The following is a 22,839-nucleotide window of genomic DNA, read 5'->3' as shown; positions in this document are numbered from 1 at the left end:
ATAATAAAAACCTCTGTTTGGTTAATCACAATTACGTTTATATATATGATGTTTTCATATATATCTATATTCTCTATATACTATATCTATATTCTCCCCCTTCCATCCCTCCCTTTCCAGGCATATAACCATTTGAAACTTAATTTCCAGTCATTTAGTTTAATTTACCTAACTTCCCCTGCAGTGTATAATAATCTTGTTAATGGGATCATAGAAGATTAAAAAAAGGGAGTGATACCCTTCATTGTTTTATCAAAAGAGTTTAGCTAATAATTAACAAAAAAGGGAAATGAGTCTTTGGGGTAAAGTTAAAAAAAAATCAAAACCACAAAACTGTCGCCATATTGCTTGATTTGTTTGACCAAAGAGGTAAAGGAAGTAAGGAATAATGAAAAGCAGTTCTTTAAGATGAACGGATTTTTAAACAACAAAGCCAAACACTAAAGTGAAGGTCAGCTGGCTGTTTTTTTTTGGGGGGGGGGTTAAAGTTATATTGGCACAATCTTCCAGAAAGTTCTCTGCTACAAAAGCCCCATTCATATTAACGACGCCTCTGCAGTCCAACCTCTCGGAAGATTGGGTCCTATGTTATGAGAAGTTAAGAGAGTTTTAGAACACATTCCCCATTTTCTGATAATGTTAAGTGTGAAGAGAGAGTCATTGTTCTTTTTAAATCTACTGTAACTTGCAAGTATTCACACATTCAGTTTATTCATACATCCCAGCCTCCCCATCTTCAGTCACCACTCGAGATTTGATCACGCGAGCAGACAGACATAATTCGAGCTGAGAAACAACTAGAAACGACTTTGATATAAACACTTCCTTTCAGACACCGGGAAAAGTACTTTATTTTATCAATATACCAAAACTAAAGAACTAGCCCCTTCTTTAATAGAAAGTATAGTTTTTACTCCCAGAGACACACAAATCCCATCTCACAATGTTAATGTAAAATCTGAAAGCTGCAATACTATTTCACACGATTTAGGCATGAAAACAACCATCTGATATGACGAGCGTGCTGTTCTTTCTCTCTCTTTTTAAAACCGAATAGCTAGATGGATGGGAATTCTCTTCGGCTCCTTTTCCAGAATGTGTAAAGGCATGCCTAATCCATTACATGACAAAAATATATTAACTGTAGAAAATGAAAATCTTGGTCTAGTTAAACTAGTTTTCATGGGAAATTAATCATTGTAAAACATGGAAACAAAACCAAATAGTTCCTTTATTGGACGGTAGATGGCAGCAAACAGCATAGAATGAACAAGCCGACAGGCTGTATAGGCAACTGCTAAGGCAAAATAAAGAGAAATATTGGCTTTGATTTGGGTGTGGGTGAGAGAGGGATAAACTACTTGGTGGTGTTTAACCTATAGGGATTCTTTAATTAGTGACCTTATCTGAATGGGCAAAATCCACCTGGAAGCTCCTCCGAGCAAGCCCGCTTTGAACTTAAAGGGAGATGAGCACGAACGTTAAAGGTTTTGAGTTTTGATATACATATAATTCGAGCCTCAAATATCTTCAGTGGATAGGAAGGAGGGGCACAGAGAACGAGAAAGAGCATGCCAAATGAATGTGGAGCAAACATAATTATATATGGAAATGCGAAATAAATTTTATTCCCAAGTTTTCACCTTACTTTCTGATTTTCACCCTAGCTGTCATATGGTTCCAAAGAACTAATATTCAGAAACACAAATAGTTAAAATGCTAGAGAATGTGCACAATTTTTATTTTACAAAACATTCGGTAAGTGCTCCATACGAAATTTATCGGTAGATTGATTGATGGTGTATGCTACATTCATATTTCAAATAATAGCCAGTTGTTTTTAAAATGCACACATGAACACAGTACTGGTAATCATAGTAAAAAGAGCATGCCAGCCATGGAATATTTTAAAATATCCTGTTTTTCCCCATCCAAGTCTTTAGAACAGGTATAGGAATTTGCTTGGAGTACGTACAATCCCCCTCCCTTTGATATAATACATTCTGAAGTACCTAAACACAGGGAAAACAAAAGATTAAAATGCCCGAGGAGCTATATATATATAAAACTATATATATAGTTTTTCGTTATTTTTCGTTATTAATTATTTTTTATTATCTTTCCTTTTCCCTGACGCCCCCGTCCTGCATCCTATTCTACAGAAAAGCTCCCTGGAAGAAAAATCGCCTCTGTCGCCGCCATGCACCCTGGAGGAAAGCATCTCATCGAACTGGTCTCTGTACCAAACTTCCTAAAATGAGTGGATGAGCTCGAAGACAAGCAAATCTGGCTAGATTGTTCTTCGCGGGAAAGGAGATAGGTTTGAAGGGGTAGGGAAAGAATGAAGAGAAACCTACATACACAGAGCTGTCTGGTTGTTGTGTGTTTTTTAATGGAATATGCAGCTACCGCCAGTTGGGTGCTGGTCTTACTGTCTTCAGATCTCGTGTCCAGGTGACATGAATATTTCAAATCTTATTGTGCAGCAGTCTCCCCTCCCTCCCACCTTTCCTCCCACATAACATCCGACTCCCTTTCCCTTACAGAAATATACATTTATCAATATATCTTTCCCTATAGTGTATTCCTTCTTCCCTGCACCCTCTTATATAAGACAGAAAAAGAAAGATAAAAAGTATGTACTATCTTCTTTAAAATAAATAAATAAAGAGCAACTCGAATAAAAGATAAATATATCAACTTACCTTTTGACGCCCATCGTTCTGTGGGTTAAGGGAGGAGGAGGAAGAGGAGGAGGAGAGGAGAAGGGAGGGGGACAGGATTGCGTTTGCTTTTATGTGTAAGCTGACAAATATTGTCCCAACCTGATAGCCGTCCATTGCGACTTCTGAGAGCTTTTCCTTTGCCGAGTCCTTTTGCACAGAAAATGGAGTAACTTCCCTCTTTGAAAAATGACAAAAGCTTCCATCCGGTACCGATTCTCCCTCTCCCTCTCCATCACTAGGCATAGAACCAAAAACAAAAAAAATCAGTACGGAAATTGAACACAGAGAATTAGGAAAGGAAGAGGGGGGATCGATAATATTAGCCATCTAAACTCAGTCCTAGATGTGTGTGTGTGTGTGCAATGTGTGTGTGCGCGCTTTCCCTTCTCTATTTTTAGCCCTATCGAGCTTTATACATGAAAGTAAAAAAAAAAATGTTAAAAGAGGCGAGAGTCCTACAGAGGACAGTGATCCGACCCAAGGTACAGCGGCCAAAAGAATGGTAGAATAACCACATGGGAAATCATAAAAAGTTCATGTTCACGGTTAGCAGTCCACATGACCAGCTCTGGCCAATCCCAGAACCCAGCCACTCATAAAGTTCTATCACAAAGTTGTAAATTTTCATAAAACAACAAGGAATTTATTGCATTTCTTCATGACTGCTTTAACAGCAGTCTTTTTCTCAGCCGCCATCTTTTCTTTTTAAAAAAAACTCAGAGAGAAGAATATGCAAAGATCCTGCGCCTCCCCCTTCCACACTTCCCGGCAGGGGGTCTTGAACAAACCCTTATATACTAAAGCTTAAAAGATCTTGCTTTTATATGACTAAAGAATTGCAAGTGCATTTCATATCTCTAAGAACGTTCTTATGCTGTTGGCTTCTGCATTTTTACCTGTAATATTTCATTGAGAAAAGGGGTGGGTCCATCTCTCGATTATTTTTAAAGGATTTTTTGAGGGGACGGGGGGAGCTGAAGGCAAAACATGTAGCTTTACAGTTTGATCTGGTTCTTGTTGTTGCTGTTGTTGTTTTCACTGACGCGAGTAGATTTTCCTTCCGGAAATTCGACACGAAATTAGAATGTTGATTCTGTCTCCCCCACCCCCACCAAAGTTTAGGATAGTAAAAGGTCAGAAGTAGCATTTTAGAGAGACAGACATGCATGTATACGCTAGTGTGTGTATCTATGTTTGTACGTATACATAAATAGCTATATATGGGGAGTGTTTGTATATGTGTGCGTGTATCCGTGATACATACGCATAAATATAGAAAAGAAGAGAGAGAGAGAGAGAGAGAGACCGAGGCGTATATGCACAGGCGCATTAGTGTGTTCAAAAGCGTCCACTACCGCAGTGGTACATGCCACGAAAACAATAGTAGTGGTCCAATGCAGCAAAATCGCGTTAGGTGGGCGATCGGATTGTTCTAGAACTCAGTTTCCGCTATCTAAAATGTGCCTTTTGAAATAATCTACTTTGCTAGAGAAACAAATATGCATTTCCGTTTACTTGGTGTTTTAGATATGACCTGTTCTTAAAGGGGGGATGCCCCAAATATGATCTGTTTTAAAGAGGTGTGTGTATATAGCGTAGCCTAATGCCTGCAATTAGTTTACTATGATGCATACTATAATAGTACAAACAGAGAGAGAGACCTAAATGCGCACACAAATACATATGTGCATGTGATTACGTGTATCTCTATGTAAACTATCTAGCCATGTAATAATAATAATAATAATAATAATAATAATTCTATCTGCTGGTGTATTGTATCGATTCATACAGCTGGCAAATATTATACATATGTATTAACATATATTCTGTATTAGTGTGTATGTTTATCTGTGTGCTTGTGTGTCATAAAGACACAGAGAACTAGAGATTGACAGAGAGATACTACAGTTATAAGTCTGCTTCCTCATACCCCCAGAACTTCATTTGGAGAGTAATTTGGAATTCTTTCTCTTTGAAGATCTTCTTACTGAGAAATATGGTTAGGATAGCGGTCATGGACAGCAGAAGCCTTCCTGTTCATTTTGAAATGTATCTATGAAAAATCCTGTCTTGCCGAATTTTTTTTTGTTTTGTTTCACACAAATGTGTGCGTCTGAAAATGTTTTATAATTCAAAGTTTATTTTGTGGAGAAAGAAAGAAGGAACGAACGAAAGAAAACTATTCAAAAACCTCTATCCAATTTTCGTCTGTTTTATTTTTTAATTCTTTCCAGTTACAGGCTGGAGTTAACCGACATATATTATAATACTATTTTTGCTGTATTTTTATTCTGATGTGTGAACTGTCTTGAGTGCTGTAGGTAGAAAAGCGAGATATACATTTAAATAATGAATAAACGCCGCCATGTACAACACATCCCTAAGGACTGAAAAATCCAACTGCTGCATTATGTGAAAGTGTAAAATGTAAAACGGAACGACCTGTCGAAAGTGCCTGAAATTGGTTAAGACTGTTTTGCCATGTTTGTTTTCCTACGCCTAATTGCCCTCATTTAATTTTATATTTCTTTTGATGGTGCTTGTTATTTCGCTCTAATGGAAGGGAGGCCTTCAATAACATCAGCAACAACAGGCTGAAGTGAGATGAAAATACAAAGCAAGATAGAACAAAAAAGAAACACACCCCCAGCTACTGCAGAAGTTGCTTTGCTTTTTTCCCTTGGAGGAAGCCTTAAATTGATGTTCTTCTTATTGCTGTTCTTATTCCCTCTCTTCTTGTATCTTCTTTCGATAATGAAATGATCAAAGGGGGAAGGATGTAAACTTCAAATATGACGTTAACTGGTGTTATTTTCTTAGCCAAGGAATTTCTCTCTTATCCCAGTAGCTGGTTGTTTCGCCGTTGCTTGGCCATCGTGGAGTTGCGCATTGCTCCGGCACAGTTTAACAGAAAAATATTTTTTCTTTTTCTACACCAGTGACCTTGAAGGAAATAGGAGGAGGGATGGCCTGAAGACCATTTTCAAGTAGAAAATCCCAATTTTCACATTTTAAAATTCACAGGCTCAGAGCGGGAATGTCTCCTGCGCAAGTGAAATGAAGAAGGGCTGCTCATGACAAACAACTTCTACAAGAACACCCCGATGGATTCTGCCCACACACAACAACTGGACCCCCACCCCCTCAGTCCCCAAAATGAAGAAAAAGTCAGTACTGGACACACTTCAGTCTATTCAGTAAGGTTATTTTTAATGATTCTTTTTCCCTCTCTCTACGCATAGTAATCACATAATACAAATCAAAAGGCTTGGCCACGATTAAATTATTTGCTATCTATCATATACATCAGTTTTACTCAACACAATATTAATTTCAGATTCTCAAGTGAGGGCAATAGGGAAGTGGTCCGTTGTCCAACATGTAAAAATATACACCAAAAAAAAAAAAACAAGCAAAAATAAAAAATAAAAATACAGCACCGGTAGCCAGACGAAGAGGCACAAATCTACCAAGAAGAGAGGGGAAGCGAAGGGGAGGCATCTCACAGAATTATGTACAACAGTCATCTTATGTTAAGCGTTGTGTTCCCTTCATACATTTGGAGTTCACGTTTTCTAAGAAAAAGTGCTAACCACATCCACATGTTCACTTCATATACCATTTTTATCTTTTAAAAAAACCCCACACACACAAGGGGAAAAAAAGACACCTTTTTAAAAAATACAAGAAGATTTACAAATACTTGGACTATATGAAGACCCACACAGGGAAACAAAACGTCATCTATATTTGATTCTAAAGAGACATTTAATAGGTAGATTTATTATTCATTTCCTTGTACAAAAACAAAGCAGAGAAATGTTAATATAGGTAGTTTTCCAAGAGAAGAAACAGAAGAAACCATCATTTTCAGTTTGCTTAGATGTTTTCATTTCTTGCTTTAATGGACAGTCTTTATTTGTTCACTATTGAAAATTCTGTTTCTTCCTTTTATTTTTCTGGACAGTACAGCTCAATTTTTGCACACGCTTCTTGTCACCAACCTCTCTCTCTCTCTCTCTCTCTCTCTCTCTCTCTCTCTCTCTCTTCTTCTCCCTCCCCCCTCCCCCCTTTCCCCTTCACTCTTCTTCATCTTCTTCTGCATCTGGTTTTTCCTGGCTGTTTGATCCTGGGCCTGCCGGTTTGTTTTCTTTTTTCCACTTCATCCGCCTGTTCTGGAACCAGATTTTGATCTGTCTTTCTGTAAGACATAAAGCGTGAGCTATCTCAATACGTCGCCTTCTGGTCAAGTAACGGTTGTAATGGAACTCCTTCTCCAGTTCCAGCGTCTGGTACCTGGTGTAGGTCTGGCGGCCCCTCTTTCTGTCGGTCCCTGTGAAACAATAAATGAGAAACCCATCAGTTCACTTTTCATTTGCTTCTTGTTTTCTGTTTCTTTCTTTTTCACTTCTGTTGGTCAAGTCAAATCAAGTCAAATCAAGCTCGTCTTGCAAGAAGCGGTTTTTTATTATTTTAATTTAAGGCTGCATTTATAGTTAAAAAAACAGGTAGGAAGGAAAGAAGGACAAAAGATGATATATAGAAGAAAGGGAGGGAGGGAGGAATTGTGGGTCCTTAAAGACAAATTTCTTATGGCACCATATTAAATTTGATCCTAACCCCACTTACCTGGAAGTAAGGCCCTTTAAATGCAATAGGACTGACTTCTGAATAGACAAGGTTAGGACTGCAACTTTAGTCTTTAAGGCTGCAGTCTCTTATACCCACCTGGGCACCGGACTCAATGAGACTTACTTTGAGTAGACATGTATAGGCTTGCACTGTATGGCACCAGAAGACTGAGTTCTTTTTGCCTCCACAGGCTACTACGGCTATTCTCCTGGACATAAGAGGAAAGGTAACCTTAGCCCAAAGTTCTACTGCTACTATAGTAAATTTTTCATCTGCTTTATTGATTTTAATTTGCAGCTATATGGTCTCAAAATATGTCGCTGTTTATCAGCTGCACAGGCTGAGCCTATCCATGTTTACTCCTAAGTAAGTCTCAATGAGTGTAATGGGACCTTTTCTCTGGTAAGTAATGCCTAGGATTTCAAGTCTTATGGATTTAGGACCGTTTGCTATTGCTTCGCATTTTGCCTCAGGAAAACGCAATTTTTTTTAAAAATGTCCAGATATATGTCCTCCCAACCCCACACGAGATGTAAGCGTGAGGGGGAAATGTTCGATTAAAAAAGGTGGGTTACTTATCTTGTCCAAAATTGTGCGATTACGTATTAATCGTGCCGCAGATATTGGAATGATTTTAAATTGCATCTTCCTTGTACAGTATTAATTAAACATCTTCCCTGTATTAATTCCCACATGTGGTAAGCTTCTTCAAGCCAGTAGTGTTAATGTGTGGCTACAGTTACTTTCTTCCTACTCCAAGATGTGTTTTAGTTTTCTTCAAGCGCCTAGAAAAATGGGTCTTTGGGTCTTAGGGCATTCGGAAGCTGAACACGGTTCGTGGACATGGGAACTCCTCAAAGGAAGAGTCATGTCGCTGACCGCAACTCTTTACTCGGGCGTCCAAAGAATCTGGATTCAAACCAGGAATCAATTTTCCTGTCATTTCTTGGAGTCCGCTTGTGGGTATGATCCCATAACCGAATCGATGCTCCTGCTTTTGAGTAAATAGATTTTATGTCCAGCAAAACGAGCATACATCGTTTATCTGGAACTTTCTTGGAGGTTTTAAAGTGTTTGCTATATTACAAAAAAAGGGGGTGGGCGTAGGCGGCGATAGTCTTCTGTTCAAGAAAGGAATCGTAGAACAGTCCGCCTGACTGAAAAAAGGGGGGAAATAAGTTGTCTGTGGAATGTGGGTTGTAAAATCTGTTGGAGGGAGCGCCATAAACTTCTCTTGAATAGGGCAAGCAAGACACATTCTCTTTGTGCCAAAGGATTCGCCCAAATCCAGCCCAGCCAGACAAGAAAGATGGGACAGGGGAGGGGGAAGAAGCCCTCTAGCTGGATTGAAGGTTGGTGTAAGTTCTGAGAACTGGCAGGGAAGTCAGAGTTGGCAACGAGGTTGTGTCTTCTCTAGACGGCGCTCAGCGCTTCGGGATCTCTTCTAGCCCAGCGACCACTCAGCCCCACCACCATTAGCCAGTGCTCCAAAAGGAGTGGAGAGGAAGGAGAAGGTGTTTCTAAGCTGTCTTTCCCCCAACTCCACTCTAGACCCACAGGCTCACACTCACACACGGGCTTTGATATATCATCTGTAAACCACAGTTTATGGATCAGGCAATAAGAAGGAGAAGCCGATCTATTAGGTTAAATCTTTAAGAACTCTGCTTTGACGTGCTTCTCCCCCCCTCCCCCCCCACTTTGCTCCAGTCTGTTTTCCTGCAATCTGCAGACAGATCAGGCCTGGAATTTTTGCTCTCACCCTCCCAAGTGTACTAAAACGCTGGGTCGCAGAAGATGTGTCTTCAAAGATAACTGCTTTAACACACTATCGGTACTGCCTGGCCAATCGCAGGGACAGTGAATGAAGCGGGCGATAGAAAAGGTGGCAGAGTTCCTAACCCCAGAGAGCTTTAGTATTCCAATAGCCAAGGCTTGTAACTCCTCTACAGTTTGCAACATATTTGTGTGTGTTGTCGTGCAATGAAATATTATTATTATTTAGCAACTGGCAACTGACAAAATACTATTCATTGCCCTGCACTCCCCCTCGCATAAAGGCACTACCCTTTTTCTGTACAGACAATTAGTCAAAGCATAACACTTTTTCTATCAGCATGTGTGTGTGTGTGTATTTACATAAGTCATCCCACAATTTCACACTCACCTCTAACCACTTGCTGCCAGCCTTAGAGACAGAGCAAATCAGAGACTGGCTATCAAGAATCTTATAGCCACCTGCACCTTGTTAATACCAGCAGTTGGAGAAAAATAAAACATACGACAGTCTGCTCAGTTGCCTTGCCACTAGGCCATCAGAAGTGTTTCCTAGATCTGTAATTTCTTTTATAAACAGGGAGGGGATATCTGCTCAATAGCCCCGTCTTTGGATATTTTGGCCCCCGCCTACACCCCTCCTGTTATTTCCTGAGTAACTTGACATCAGATGGTAAAGTCTACAGGTAAGAAGATTAAGTGAGACTTAGCACTGCATTGCCCCATTTCTGATTTATTTTTCTTGAACATCAGTCCTAAAGAAGTGTTCTGTGCAACTTGAAAGCCTTCATCCAGCAAGATTTAACTGTGGCTGGTCCTATTAAAATGTACAATTCTACTGACCCTATAACAGGATTTGGTTTTATTTGGAGCTGATTTGTAGAGATAGGAATCGCCGGCCTCGCCAAACAAAAAAGATTGAGATATTGCCTGGAACCTGAGTGGCTCTGGCAAGAAGATGGCTACTATCATAATTCAATAGGTTTATGGGCATCTAACGGGAGGAAGCAGGTTTGGGCACTCTTGTGTGGATGCCCCCCTCCTTTCTGTTTTGTAAGGTACCTTGGCAAATTCAGAGATGAAACAACTATCTTACATAGGCTTTAATAATAATGCCAACAGCAGACAGAGACACAGGCGGGCGGACGGACAGATTGATTACAGGATTGGTTCTTATCAGTGGGGCGGGATGTAACAAGCTCAAAGTATTTGTCCTGTTACAGAAACCTTTGACACTCCACCATAGGCACGAATGCAAATAGTCATAGTGCAATCCGATACATGTCTACTCAGGAGTGAGTCCTAGTGAGTTCAATAAGACTGACTCCCAAGTAAATGGATCCATCTTTGCAGCTTTATACTCTTCTCCTAAATGCCACCCGCAAATGTGGAGAAGGGCCGGTATTGTATGCCCTTCTCCTTGGATCATGCTATTCCCTTTTGAGTTCCCTTTTGAGTCATTTAATTGCGTGTGGGACCGGCAGATTCTGGTGAAGAGTGAGGGAAACAGACGGGAGACATGTTTGCATGTGACTCCAGTTCCGAAGGAATGTCTTCTAGCGGTGGTTGAATAAATTAAGCAAAACTCTTCATATGCAGAAGGAGAACTAACATTATACACTCCTCTGTCTTCTCCGGACCCCTTCCCTCTTTCTCCCCCTCTCCCTCTTTTTTCCTTGGGTTGGATCCAGTGTGAGTCATACTCAGAGTAGACCCATTGAAATTAATGGGCATGACTCACTTAGCTCCGTGAATTCCCATCGGTCTACTCTGAGCAGACCTCAGTTAGACACAACCCCTGGCAAACCAAGCAACACACACCCGGCATCCTGAGTCGAATTCCAGTGAAACTTCATTCCCAAGTTTGGGTGCTTCGAATCGCCGAGAAAGAAAGAAGAAAAGGAAAGGTGGCTGGCTGAGGGATGGGTTTCCTATTCCCCCCCCCCCCGTAATCGCACAGCTCTGCCTTTCCAAGACAGGCTGCCTTTTGCGTGGAGGAGGAAGCCCACAGCAGGAGCAGCAGAAATAATAAATATTTAAACTGTTTATTTATGGAAGGGTTACTTTCTTGAGGGGTCTCGAGCGAGGGGGTGGGCAATATCCAGTCCTTTTGAGGCAAACGTCATGAAAGGAGTGCAGAACCATCCTCTTTCTCTTCTGCCTTCCCCCCCCCGCGCCGCCGCCCTCCCCAAACACAACTTCCCCTCCCACCAAAATCATTCATAGGATCTTCTCCCCAAGGTTTCCTCTGCCCGCCCCCCCGAAGGACTCTCTCACCTGTGCTTCTCATCCATGGATATATTCGCAAGTTGTTTTCGTGCCTCAAGTCTGCTTCCCTCTGGTCGCTTTTGTTGCAGTTAGGCTTGGACGCGTCTCCCGGACACATCATGGAGAGGTTTTGCTCGAAAGGGGAACAGTGCATGTTGAAAGAGGCGGCTTCCAGACCATAGCTGCTGGAATACATGCCGGGGGCTTGGGGGTGCATGCCTCCCCCGTTGGGGTACAGACCAGGCATGGAAGCAGCGAAAGAGGCCGTGGAACTGGAGCCATACCCGGTGCGCTGGGCATTGGAAGCGAATGCGCAAGAAGTTTGCTCAGGAAACACTCCGGAGGGGAAAACCGAATTTGCGGCCTGATATTTAGAAAATAAAGCATTCGCATAATACAATGAACTCATAATCTGGCCGGGTGATTTGTAGGCCGGGACGTTTTAGTGTCGGTTTTACGAGGTACCGTGATATATTACGGAATTAGACTCCAGATTTACACCAAAAAGGACCCCCTTTTTCCTCCCTTGGCCATGTGACTCTGGTCCACGTGATTCGGACAGAACCAATCAGCGCCTGGCTTCCTTCCTCCCCTCCAACTCTCCCCCCCCCCACTCACCTCCCAAGCTATCCCCCTTGTAATATGGAAACGGGGGGGAAACACTACGTGTAGAGCACTCGTTGGGATTTATAAAATATGATGCATTATTGATGATAGGATGCAAAACCTCCCATGACAGAAGCAGGAAGGAAGCGAAATGTGCACACGAGTCAATAAGCCACCGGGTCTGTCCGTTTCTCCAGTAAGACTAGCAGGAAAAGCGGGCTATGGAAGGGGGCGAACACGGTAGGAGGGGAGGGGAGGGGGAGCAAGGCAGGAAGATAAAGGAGAGAGGAAAATACGGCAGGGGGGAAGGAAGAAGGAAAATGTGAGCGAAACACAGGGGGGGGCGGGTGGAGGGGCAGCGAAAGGCCCACTTTGTCAGTCCAGACCTCTAGCGGGAAGTTCTCCCATGCCAGCTTCGTGGCAATGAATGGGAGCTTGAGCAGATTGCCTTCCTTCCAATGGCACAGAAGTTCTTCTTGGATTGTTGTCTTTCTTTTTAAAGAAACAGATAAAAAAGTAGACTTTTCGATCACGAGTAGACCTAGTTTCCTCTTCCCCTCCCCGCCCCCAGCGTCTCTGTCTCTCCCCCCTCCAACTCACACACAGGAGAAAAAAAGGCAGGATAGACATATATCCCTCCCTATCTCGCGTCCTCGGGGCGGGTTCCTCCATATTATGACATTCCATTGGCTCTAGCCTCCTGCTCTCTCTCTCCCCCCGCCCCATTTAACTCCCACCAACATCTCTCCCCCCCACACCGCAGTGATACTTAATATTTCTCTTTCAGTCCCCCTCCCTTCTTTAATCTCTCTCCCTCTAAACGCCATTCAGTTCGGCCTGTAATTTATTCCACTGCCACAGGCGTTGGGTCTTGGAGCTGGCTTTGCTGTTTCTGGTGGCGGAGGAGGGGGAGGGGGAGGGGGAGGGGGAGGGGGAGGGGGAGGGGAAAAGATTACAACAGATCTCTATTTAAGCGTGTCAGCTCTTCTGCTGGACTCAATTACAGGGAGAAGGAAAATGTGACCAGCTGGTTACTCTGCTTTCTGCTGGGGAAGCAAGGAAGGTTTCCAAAGGGAGGGGGGAGGGAGACATGGAAAGGCACACTTTTCATTGAAACGTATCAAAGCCCTCTCTGACAAATAAGAATAAAGATGGCCTTGCAGTTAAGAGATTGGCAGAGGTCCTTCTTTTCAAGGTTAAGTTGCAAAAATAAAATAAAACAAGATAAACCGGAGGGGGAGGGAACAGGGAGGTTGTATACATCATGGTTACGCTCATCATGGGAGGGGGTAGAGGGCAGCAAAACGGACAGCGTGCCACAGACTCCGAGGGAACAAGCGAGGGGGGAAAAGGGCCCTTGTAGGGACCAGGGGGTTGGAATTCAGCAGTGATAAAATGCAATCGCACGCACGCACGCACGCACGCACGCACACACACACACACACACAGACTTAGTTTTCTGACACAAAGAGCCTCCATCCAACCTCCTAACCAGAGGCCATGAAAGAGATGTTTGCAACACTTTCAAAAGGACAATCCCCTTCCCTCCCTCCCTCTTCCCCCACTTCAGGTGCATGTTCACCAAAAGCCAGGGGTCTCTTCGGTGTTGCTCCAAAGGCTTCTACAGTAGGAATGTTTGGCTGTATTTGGGTCGTCCTCGTTGTTGTTTTTAAAAGAAAAAAAAAACCCTTCGCTCTTCAAGACGTCCCAGAGGAAATTTTAAGGCAGGGTGAGGAAAAGAACAATGTCACGGGGGAAATTGTGGCTTGTAAACTTTATTGTAACTCCTTTCTTCCGCCGCTTCCAGCTTCGACAATAGAACAAAGTGAAGAAAGAACAACAAAATATAGCATTAGTTTCCCGCCCTCCCCATAAAGTAATTCACGTATACAGTATACATTCTTTTTTTTTCACAGTAAACCTAGTGGGGGGGGAGAAAGAAACCCAAAAACCCAGGGAGAGGGGAAACACTTTTTTTACAACTTCTTCCACTGTGTGCATGCTAACTAAAAGGACAGAGAGAGGGAGGGGCGGGAGAAAACTCTCTTTTTCTTTTTCTTTTTTTCCCTTCCATTTTTTTTTAAAGATAGAGACACTTAGAAAGACAAACGCCTAAATAAAGCAAAAAACGGGAAACCCAAAAGGAGACGGAGAAAATCAACAACAGGAAAAAGAGGACTACAGCATCAATAGGCAGTTTCATGTTGTCGGGTGTGTGTTTTCAGAGCTACCTCCAGAAGAGTTTAACCACAACGAGAGAGAGAGAGAGAGAGAGAGAGAATGGGAGGTGTCGATTTAAAAGTGCACTATGTATCATTTTCACATATTTTCTATATATATATTTATATATGAGAGAAAGAAAGTGGAGGGGAGAGAAAGGGAAAGACGAAATAAAAGAAGTCTTCAAAAGTGCAGGCTATCATTTGTACATAATTTCTACAGCACTGAGAAGTGTGTGCCTCTCTCAGTGAGGGAGCGAAGGAGGGAATGTGTGTGTGGGAGAGAGAGGGGGGCCAGGGGAAGAAATAATGTTCACAGTCATGGTTAACAGAAGCTATTGCATTACACTATTACTAATTCTTAAACTGGCAAGAAAACGCAAAATATCAACAAGGCTAAAAAGACTCCAAGATCTCTCTGTCCCCCCCCCCTCTTAAATATAGATATAGTTCATTGTATGTATCAAAGGACAACCAGGAGAAGAGGACGCTCACAGCTATATTGTTTTACAGCAATCAAAGGGGAGTTCCCCCTCCCCTAAGCAGTGTTCCTTCCCACCCCACCTCACCCCACCCCAGCCACCTCTCACATGAACTGGCATGAATGGACGGGCGAGGGGCTTTCTGGGGCTTGCCTGTCCAGCCTTCCAGCTCCTACTTCTTGTCCCCCGTCTGTGCTTCTCCGCCCTCTTCCACGTCCTGCGCCCTTTCCATTTTCTGCTTCTCCAACTCTTCCTGTTCGCATTTGCTGCTCGGGAACTTATCCTTGTTGTTCTCCTTTTTCCACTTCATCCTCCGGTTCTGAAACCAGATCTTCACCTGCCTCTCGGTTAGTCCCAGAGCGTGCGACACCTCGATCCTCCGCTTTCGGGTCAGGTAAGGATTAAAAAGGAACTCCTTCTCCAGCTCCAGGGTCTGGTAGCGGCTGTACGTCTGCCTGCCTCTCCTCCGTCCGGCGGCTGCTGGGGTGTTGCAAAAGGGAGGTGGGAGGGAGAGAGGGGGGGGAGAAAGGGAGGTTGAGAAGACACATAAAACAGCTTTGGGGGCAGAGAGAGAGAGAGAGAGAGAGAGGGAAGGAGAGAGAGAGAGAGATTGGAGGGACAGGGACACGCACACACACACACACAAAGGCAGGGACGGAACTGCCCTTCTATAATGTTACAAAGGGGAGGGTAATTATCCAGGGAAGGATGGAAGGAAAGATCCAGGACCACATATGAGCTCCATCCTCTCCCCCCCACTTGCAATACCACTCTGGTTTCCCAAAAGGAGATATTGCTCCCAACACTCTCCCCCTTAGCAGGTCATTTTCTGGCTAAAGCTATTCCTCCCCCTCCCCCAGCATCTCCCTTTTCTTGCAGGGACCCCCTTTTCTAGTCACCCCCATCTCGTATGGTGCCACTACCGCCTCCTCGTGCCCCATCACATCTCCAAAGGGTTCAAAGATAATAACTAAAGCCGGGAAGGGAGGGAGGGAGGGAGCGAGGGAGGGGGAGGAGGAGGTTAAGAAGAGACACAAAAAGGGGGTCTTGGAGGTTGTAAAAGTACCATAAACTTTAGGGGAAGCTTCTCACATTGAAAAAAAAAGGGGGGGAGAAGTCCAGTTCTCCCCATTCAGGGAAAGAGGGTCCCTTTCAGGGTAATTAAGCGATAAAGCAATCGAGAGGTGCAAAAGTTTACGCTCATAAAACAGTAAAAAGTAACTGAGGGTTGGGGGGAAGGGAGGGGGTGAAAGATAGTGGGGGGGAAAGGAGGGCTAACTTGTTTTATGGGTTCAGGAAATGCCTCGGTGGTGGCTAGGCGGCTGGCCCTTTCTACGATGCCTCCTCACCTTGCGGTCTCATCCAGGGGAAGAGCTGTGTGGGAGACGGGCTCTGCTCGGAATTGTCCGCGTCTTCTCCCAGGCCGGTGGAGGCGAGCTTGCAGTCCGGATACTGCACCAGGTCGGACTCCTGGGCGCTGAAGATGCTTTGTCTTTGCAACGGGTCATAGCCATAGAAGTTGCCGGGGTCCCCGTGGCATGCTACGGCGCAGGGATTCTGTTGGTAAGGGGAACTGGAAAGAGAAGATGCCCCGTGGTAGAACTCCTGGATCTGGGTGGGGTGCTGGAAGGTGCCCCCGGTGCTTGGCCCGTACACCACCGTCGGTCTCCCTCCGAGCTCCTGGGCGAACCCACAGTCGTAGAAGTTGGGGCGCAAAGAGTCCCCGGTTTTGTACTTGGAGAAGAGGGAGTTGACAAAATAGGAGCTCATTTTAATATAAATAGCTTATTTTAAATAGGTAGAGATGTAGGTACAAGGTGAGGGTATATCAAAAGCCACAGGATATTAGCCACAAAATCAGAAGAAAGCGATGAAACGCTAACCCACCAGTCTTTGTGATTTCCAGGAATACATACAGATATACATAGATTTAAAGAAAAAGAAAAACAAAATCCCGAGGATTGAGTCAAAACTCTTTGCCACAGTACATGGTATCGGATTCCTCTTTTTATTGTTGTTGGTGTTGTGATTGTTATTATTATTATTATTCCTTTCTCTCTTTCTCTCTCGCTCTGTCTTTCTCTCTTGCTCTTCTCCTTTTTCTTCTTTCCCCCTCCTTCTTCTTCAACCCCCCCCTAAAAAAAATCGGCACTTAAAAAGAGTTCCCGCTTTACATTTCCAAGGAGAGGTGCCAGTTCATAAACAGTTTTCCGTGATTTACTTCGGAGCAAATGAGTTTGTTCATATTTCCCCGTGTCTTTTCTGGATCATTTGCATCTATTACGGAACCCTCATCCTATTGGTTTCCACGTACTCCACACGGACTCTGAACAGCCTGCGAGCAGAAAGGAGAGTGAGACGGAGGAGCAGAGAGAGAGAGAGAGAGAGAGTGAGGGGGAGAGAGAGAGAGAGAGAGAGAGAGAGGGCGCGCACGAGAGGGTGAGCGAGCGAGCGAGCGAGCGAGGTGGGGTGGGGTAAATATAGAGATTAAATATGCTAAACTATCTACGTTAATGAGATATCACTCGCATCGCGACAAATCATCTACCTAAGCCCACCCCAAAGATTGATATTTGGGGAGGGATGAAAAATTAAAGAGAGGCTTTGCTCCCATCGTTAATTTCCATTTTTTATATTTTTTTTATTTTATTTTAACGAGGCAGTTTTAGCCTTTGGAAAATGTCAGGGTTGCTTTGGAAAACTGTAAAAAGAGGCCGGATTTAATTGCTACCCGTTTTTTTTTCTAAAAGCCTCCTATAAATGTAATTGGTATTTTAATACCAAGTTATCAAATCGTAAGGCGTCCTGTAGCCTCAACATATTTTAAAACAAACGAGGTAGTCAGATTTAACATTTTAATGATCAATTTCCTTATTATTGATAAAGGTTTAACTATCAGCGCGAAAAGAAAGAAATGGGCCATTTGTAAGCCCCCCCCCTGGAAAGAGGGGGCCGTGACTGTTTAACAAACTGTAAAGCGCAATAAAATAAAATAAAAAAACAAAACAAAGCAGCAACAACAACCAAATAAATAAATAAATAAATAAACACACCCAGAGATGTTCTTGCTGGTTATATCGCACTACATAAAAAGCTGTTAAAGGGTTTTTACGAGTTCTTTCCTCTACTGCTATAAAAACGCAGGCTTCGATTGGCGCCTAAACTCCATTATCGCAAGATGTTGGGGTGTCAATACTGAATTAAAATGATTATAGTTTTTCATATATAACATTGACTTTTCGGCTCTCTGCTATCTCCCCCACCCCTCCCATCGTCCCTCCTCCTCCTCTGCTCCTTCCACATAGGAGAAGATGCGATGTTGAGTCTCTTATCCCCTCCAAAACGCCACCTTTATGAGCAATATTAGCGGAGCATTCAAATTCGCCCGTTCCCAGCACCGTCATCCCCACCCCCGGCAAACTTCGAACGATCAGAAGGTGCTTTGAACCCTCGAAAGAGGATGTGTGGGGGAGGGGAGGTTGAAAGGGGGAGGATGTGGGTGGGAGATGGGGGCTTTCTATTTTACTGACGTTTGTTAAAGTTGCTTTCAGCTTTTAACCTGCTAACTCGACAATTTCCTTCCATACAAGCACACAGGGGGTAAATTCTGGGAACCCTTTAACGCAGTCAGCAACTATTATGAAGACGTTTCCTCAGATCATAACACGTCGGTGCTTCCTTCCGACCCCCCTCCCCGGAAAACCTCTGTCCTAACCATCGCCATCTCGCCAGATAGGAGGCTCGCCATAGCTATCCCCCCACCAAGCCCCACATGAAGTTCCTTTCTGCAATACCATTAAACTGAAAACACACTTTTGGGGGCACCTGAACCTACTTGCTCTTGCCCTGGGTCTATCTAAATTCCTAGACACCCAGTCCATCCCCCCTCCCCCCGCCCCCCCGCCCCCAGCAACCATATTCTCTTTACACCTCAAAGGCCAAATGAAACGTAATCTCAGCTGGGTAACTGAAAAGCGCCCAGAAAAATGAAACATTTCAGAAACATCATATATTTCCTTGAACGTTTCAAGCAAAATGTAAAGAAATATCACTCGAGAGAGCTACTAAGAGCCCAAATTGGGAGGGAAAGAAAGAACGCTAGCCGTTGGAAGCTTACCCAGGCTCACTTCTTTTAAAGTAAAAGCTGTTCTGTTTTATTAAGTAAAACAGGAATTTGATCCAAATCTTTAATCCCACACAATTTAAACATTATTTTAACTGTTTGAGTTGTCCTAAATGAAAACTTTCCCCCTAATTTTATTAGATTTTATTTTATTTTATTATTCTCTTTTACTATCCGCTAAGCAGAATAGATGCGGGTGGTTTTTAAAAGTGTGTGATTATGGCTACCTATAAATTCACGAAATAACAGAACAAACAGGAGTCGCTGGTTCTTTCATCCCTTCCACTATTTTAAACGATTTAGTTTGAGATCCTAGACATATCTACTCAGAAGTAAGTCCCACTGAGTGCAATGAGGTTTACTCTCAGGTAAGTGTACACAGAAATCCAGCTGTGCAGCGCAACCCTGCGCCTGTTTACTCAGAAGTAAACCCCACTGTGTCCAATGGGTCTTATTCCCTAGTCAGTTGGGATTGGAGCCCAAAAGTTTCCAACACTTCTCTAAGATGATTTCAGAAAGAGCGCAGGGATGTTCCCCATCACCATCGCCCATAAATGACTGTCTGTATAGATTTGCCAACAGTTCTCAACCAGATAGGATCTGCCAATCATTTTTAAATGAACTCCTTAATATAAACTCCTTTAGGATAGACAAGTGTTACATCCACATATATGGCTAAACCTGGAAATCCATACCTAAGTGCCAATATGTGTGTGTGTGTGTGTGTGTTGTCTTGCAAGTTTACGTTTCTACCAATTGCAGTAGAGTTTAGTGCATGATGTCCTACAAAGCGCCTCCAATGGATCTAGAATCAGTCGGTGGCATTAAATCACTGGCATACTGTACTAGGGACCTCTGATGAAAGCAAAATGTTTCTATTATGAAGGAGGCAAAAACCACGAGAGAAAGTGGAAACATAATTTACAAATACCCAGTGGAGGAAAGATTTATTAGGAAACCTCTCCCCAAAATATATCACTTGGTAAACTGTAACTTCTCATTACTTTATAGCGCCATGAGTTGTTGTTGTTTTGTTGTTTTTAAAAGGGCTTCCTATTAATTTACACAAACTACCTCCGGTTAAAGGATTGCAGCTTTTATACAGTGCAGAGTTGCTGAAATTTGCCTTTTGGTGATTTGCAAGGGAGGGGTGGCATTTCATTTTCTTGTGTTCCTCCCCCCGTTTGGATCTGTACTGTTGTAAAATTAGGCTCTGTATTGCTTAATAAAATTGTGCATCGAATGTCACCAATCTGCTGCATTCTTCTCCAAAATATGTCTACAAAGGCTTGCAAGCTTTCATTATAAAGCCTTTATTAAAATACATTCAGTTGCAAATATTCTGTTTTCCCTTCATGTTATTTCTGTCTAACAACTGAGGTGTTTTATAAACAATAATGCCCCCCTTTTTTCATTTGAAGGGATGGGAACAAATCTGAAAGGTCTGGGATTTTTTAAAGTGAATTTCTGGAAGTAAAACTTGATGGTGTTCCTGCCTCTTGGACTAAAAAATCTTTCTGAAGGGTCATACCAGGGGGGTAAATTCATCTCTGGTTTTGGTTCGTTTTGAGTACACACCTCTTCTTATCTATATATTTACAAATACACACAGGGGTACGGGTGGCGAGGGCTTCCCCAAGGTTCACAAAAGGCTGGGCGAAAAGAAGTGGTTTAAAAATCCTAAAAACTATTTTGAGACCCTTGAGATTATTCCTTTAAATTGTCGACATTATATAATGTTCTTCAGCGATCCCCATCAAAGTGTAATGGGATCCGTGTCGAATGGAGAGAGTATGCCCTCTCTCAAAATATTTGATCCACCTTTTCTTAGTTGCAAAATAAATCCTAGATTTTGGAAAACTCTAATATTAACATCATCACCTTTTAATGCCACCAGAATAGCGGAGGAGCAAAATGACGTCCCGAAGATTATATGTGTGTGTGCTTGCTTGCTTGCCTCAACACACACACTCACACGGAGACCCTTCAATCCAGGATCTAGGAATACACAAATACAGCGGGAAATTGAAACGCACGAGATCTGCGCAGGAGTGGTTCCGTAGTTTAGCAGTTCCTCTTCATTGCAAGGAGCGTTGCGCAGGAGAAATCCCTGCTGCATTTGTGCAGCAAGTTTCTAATCTTTTTGTATGTTCTTCTACAAAAAGACTAAATGTACAAGGCCTTCCAAAAAAGAAACCGCGAAATCGTCAAAATTAACCCTATATTTTATGTTGGAGGATTTATTCACAATCGTTTTGAGCAACAATTCCGTTTATTGTTCCTAATGAAATCAAGGTGTTGTGGACTCGAGGGAAAGAAACCAAAGAAGCGGCGAGTCGGTGATTTCTAAAGTGGAGTAATAGCACCATCTAACGACCATTCCAAGTAAGATGCCCTTAAAAACATATATGGCCATTGAACAAAGATGGGTTAGGAAGATTTCGTGTGCTCTCTCTCTCTCTCTCTCTCTCTCTCTCTCTCTCTCTCTCTCTGTATGTGTGTGTGTGTGTGTGTGCGTGCGTGCGTGCGCGCGCGCGCGCATTTTAAAGCCTTGTTGCACACGATAAATCATTTATGAAATTATAAGATTCCGTTTATAATTGTGACTGCTCTGTGGCAGGACCTACTTTCCATTCGGTCGTTTTCAGAGCAATAAAAGACAGGGGCTGGGATTTAGCTTTTGATAAAACATCATTGTTTCAAAACCTGAGACTAAACAATTGAAGTATTCTGCTGTGGATGGGGAAAGCTGGGGTTGTAAATAGATGAAAAAGAGAAGAGCAAAAGCTTTCTAAACCCAGACGTCTCGCCAGAACTTTGTGTGTGTGTCTATATTTGATTTGGTGTGGTGTGTGTGTGTTTGTGTGTGTTGTTGTGAGTTTATGATCCAGGATGCTGGCAGCTTGGAAGTGATAAGTGCTAAACAAAGGGTGAAATAACCCAGAGCACTGGATTTTCACAGAAGAGGGGAATAAAAACGTAGATTTTCCTCTTTTCTTTCTTTCCTTCTCACTCTCTGTCCTTCTAAAATTACTCTTTTTAAAAAGTGTTCCTGATTTCTGAGTGAACTAGGCAAAAATGCATGTCTACCCCCTCCATCTCGAACCCTCCCCCCCCACCTCCTTTCTCACGACATTCTGGTAATTTAGGAGCTTCTGAAAGTTTTCTGCTCTTGTTTGCTTTACAGTTGCTTAGTTCCTTAACCTTCAGAAATTTATACCCTATAAAGTTTTATGGCGGTCATATTCTTTTATTGCAGCCTACTGCGCAGGGTTTTCTTCTCTCTCTCTTTTATGACAAGCTACTCTCCCACTTCTACTCTGCTTAGATCCAGCATCATTTCCCATCTATTTCCAGAGTTTGCAATATATATATATATATATATAAAATCACCATGAACAAAATAGCGCCTTGATTTTTAAAAAAAGAAATGTCAGCCAATTTTGCATTGCAAGCTTAATGTTAAAAAAATCGTGCCTGCTTGCTTTCTTGCCTTGTGGTGTGAATTTTGGACGTCCGTAATTGAAAAGAAGCATACAAAACAACACATGCATATCCCCTTTGCAGTATGTAATGATCCTAATGGAAGTATGTAGGACAAGTGACTTTGTGGAAGGATCATTACAAGAAAGTTTATTGGGCATTCCAAGGAATTATTAGACAAAATATGCCTATCAGGTATCTATTGTGTTCATTATTTTTTACTCACATGCAAGTTGGGGGATTCTGGGTCTACAATTTCGGGGTCCTGAAAAAGAACTGTCACCTTAGTTCTTTAGTTCATTAGATTGCATGTAGAAGCCTCTCAAATTGCAATGTGTAAACACAATATTAACTCACTCACATACTCTCCCACCCCATCCATCCATCCATCCATCCATCCATCCATCCATCCATTCATCCGTCCATTCTTTTTCTTGGCTTTATATGTAATAATAACGACTCTTTTCGCCACCAATGGAAAGACGGAGAACCGCTTTATTTCTGTTTTGCTGAATGGGTTA

General features: G+C 42.7%; 3 protein-coding genes across 5 annotated transcripts; all 3 read right to left on the bottom strand.

Moving 5' to 3' along the window:
* Window positions 1-1,737: 1,737 nt before the first annotated feature.
* On the bottom strand, window positions 1,738-3,938 carry LOC133366246 (uncharacterized). The gene is made up of 3 exons (XM_061589127.1): window positions 3,623-3,938; window positions 2,706-2,961; window positions 1,738-2,012 (listed from the first exon to the last, which is right to left on the bottom strand). Exons 1-3 carry the CDS (start codon window positions 3,892-3,894, stop codon window positions 1,908-1,910), a joined length of 633 nt encoding a protein of 210 aa, XP_061445111.1. The 5' UTR covers window positions 3,895-3,938; the 3' UTR covers window positions 1,738-1,907.
* A 1,975-nt stretch (window positions 3,939-5,913) lies between these two features.
* Window positions 5,914-12,010, bottom strand: HOXB7 (homeobox B7). 2 transcript variants are annotated; one of them, XM_061589687.1, is made up of 3 exons: window positions 11,415-12,010; window positions 7,026-7,062; window positions 5,914-6,930 (listed from the first exon to the last, which is right to left on the bottom strand). In XM_061589687.1, the coding sequence occupies exons 1-3, from the start codon at window positions 11,812-11,814 to the stop codon at window positions 6,819-6,821; spliced, it is 549 nt and encodes a 182-aa protein (XP_061445671.1). In that variant the 5' UTR covers window positions 11,815-12,010; the 3' UTR covers window positions 5,914-6,818. The 2 variants fall into 2 exon arrangements, with proteins under 2 accessions (XP_061445671.1, XP_061445670.1); XM_061589686.1 differs by having other exon boundaries at window positions 5,914-7,062; window positions 11,415-12,006.
* Window positions 12,011-14,884: 2,874 nt separating this feature from the next.
* On the bottom strand, window positions 14,885-16,482 carry HOXB8 (homeobox B8). Of its 2 annotated transcripts, none has more exons than XM_061588418.1 (2): window positions 16,062-16,482; window positions 14,885-15,192 (listed from the first exon to the last, which is right to left on the bottom strand). In XM_061588418.1, exons 1-2 carry the CDS (start codon window positions 16,480-16,482, stop codon window positions 14,885-14,887), a joined length of 729 nt encoding a protein of 242 aa, XP_061444402.1. The 2 variants fall into 2 exon arrangements, with proteins under 2 accessions (XP_061444402.1, XP_061444403.1); XM_061588419.1 differs by having other exon boundaries at window positions 14,885-15,189.
* Between the last annotated feature and the right edge of the window lie 6,357 nt (window positions 16,483-22,839).

This window comes from Rhineura floridana, chromosome 11 (genome assembly GCF_030035675.1).
Source record: "Rhineura floridana isolate rRhiFlo1 chromosome 11, rRhiFlo1.hap2, whole genome shotgun sequence".
Lineage (NCBI taxonomy): Eukaryota > Metazoa > Chordata > Lepidosauria > Squamata > Rhineuridae > Rhineura > Rhineura floridana.
This window is presented reverse-complemented; position numbering and strand designations above follow the sequence as displayed.

What these genes read in the sequence shown, in the direction of transcription:
- HOXB7 (XM_061589686.1), bottom strand. Translation starts at nt 11,814, where the DNA reads ATGAGTTCATTGTATTATGCGAATGCTTTATTTTCTAAATATCAGGCC. An exon ending in TCCATGGATGAGAAGCACAG is followed by an intron (nt 7,063 to 11,414) that starts GTGAGAGAGTCC and finishes ATTGTTTCACAG; the next exon opens with GGACCGACAGAAAGAGGGGC.
- LOC133366246 (XM_061589127.1), bottom strand. Translation starts at nt 3,894, where the DNA reads ATGCATGTCTGTCTCTCTAAAATGCTACTTCTGACCTTTTACTATCCT. An exon ending in TTCTCAATGAAATATTACAG is followed by an intron (nt 2,962 to 3,622) that starts GTAAAAATGCAG and finishes TTCTATGCCTAG; the next exon opens with TGATGGAGAGGGAGAGGGAG. An exon ending in AGAACGATGGGCGTCAAAAG is followed by an intron (nt 2,013 to 2,705) that starts GTAAGTTGATAT and finishes CCCTGTGTTTAG; the next exon opens with GTACTTCAGAATGTATTATA.
- HOXB8 (XM_061588418.1), bottom strand. Translation starts at nt 16,482, where the DNA reads ATGAGCTCCTATTTTGTCAACTCCCTCTTCTCCAAGTACAAAACCGGG. An exon ending in CCCCTGGATGAGACCGCAAG is followed by an intron (nt 15,193 to 16,061) that starts GTGAGGAGGCAT and finishes GCAACACCCCAG; the next exon opens with CAGCCGCCGGACGGAGGAGA.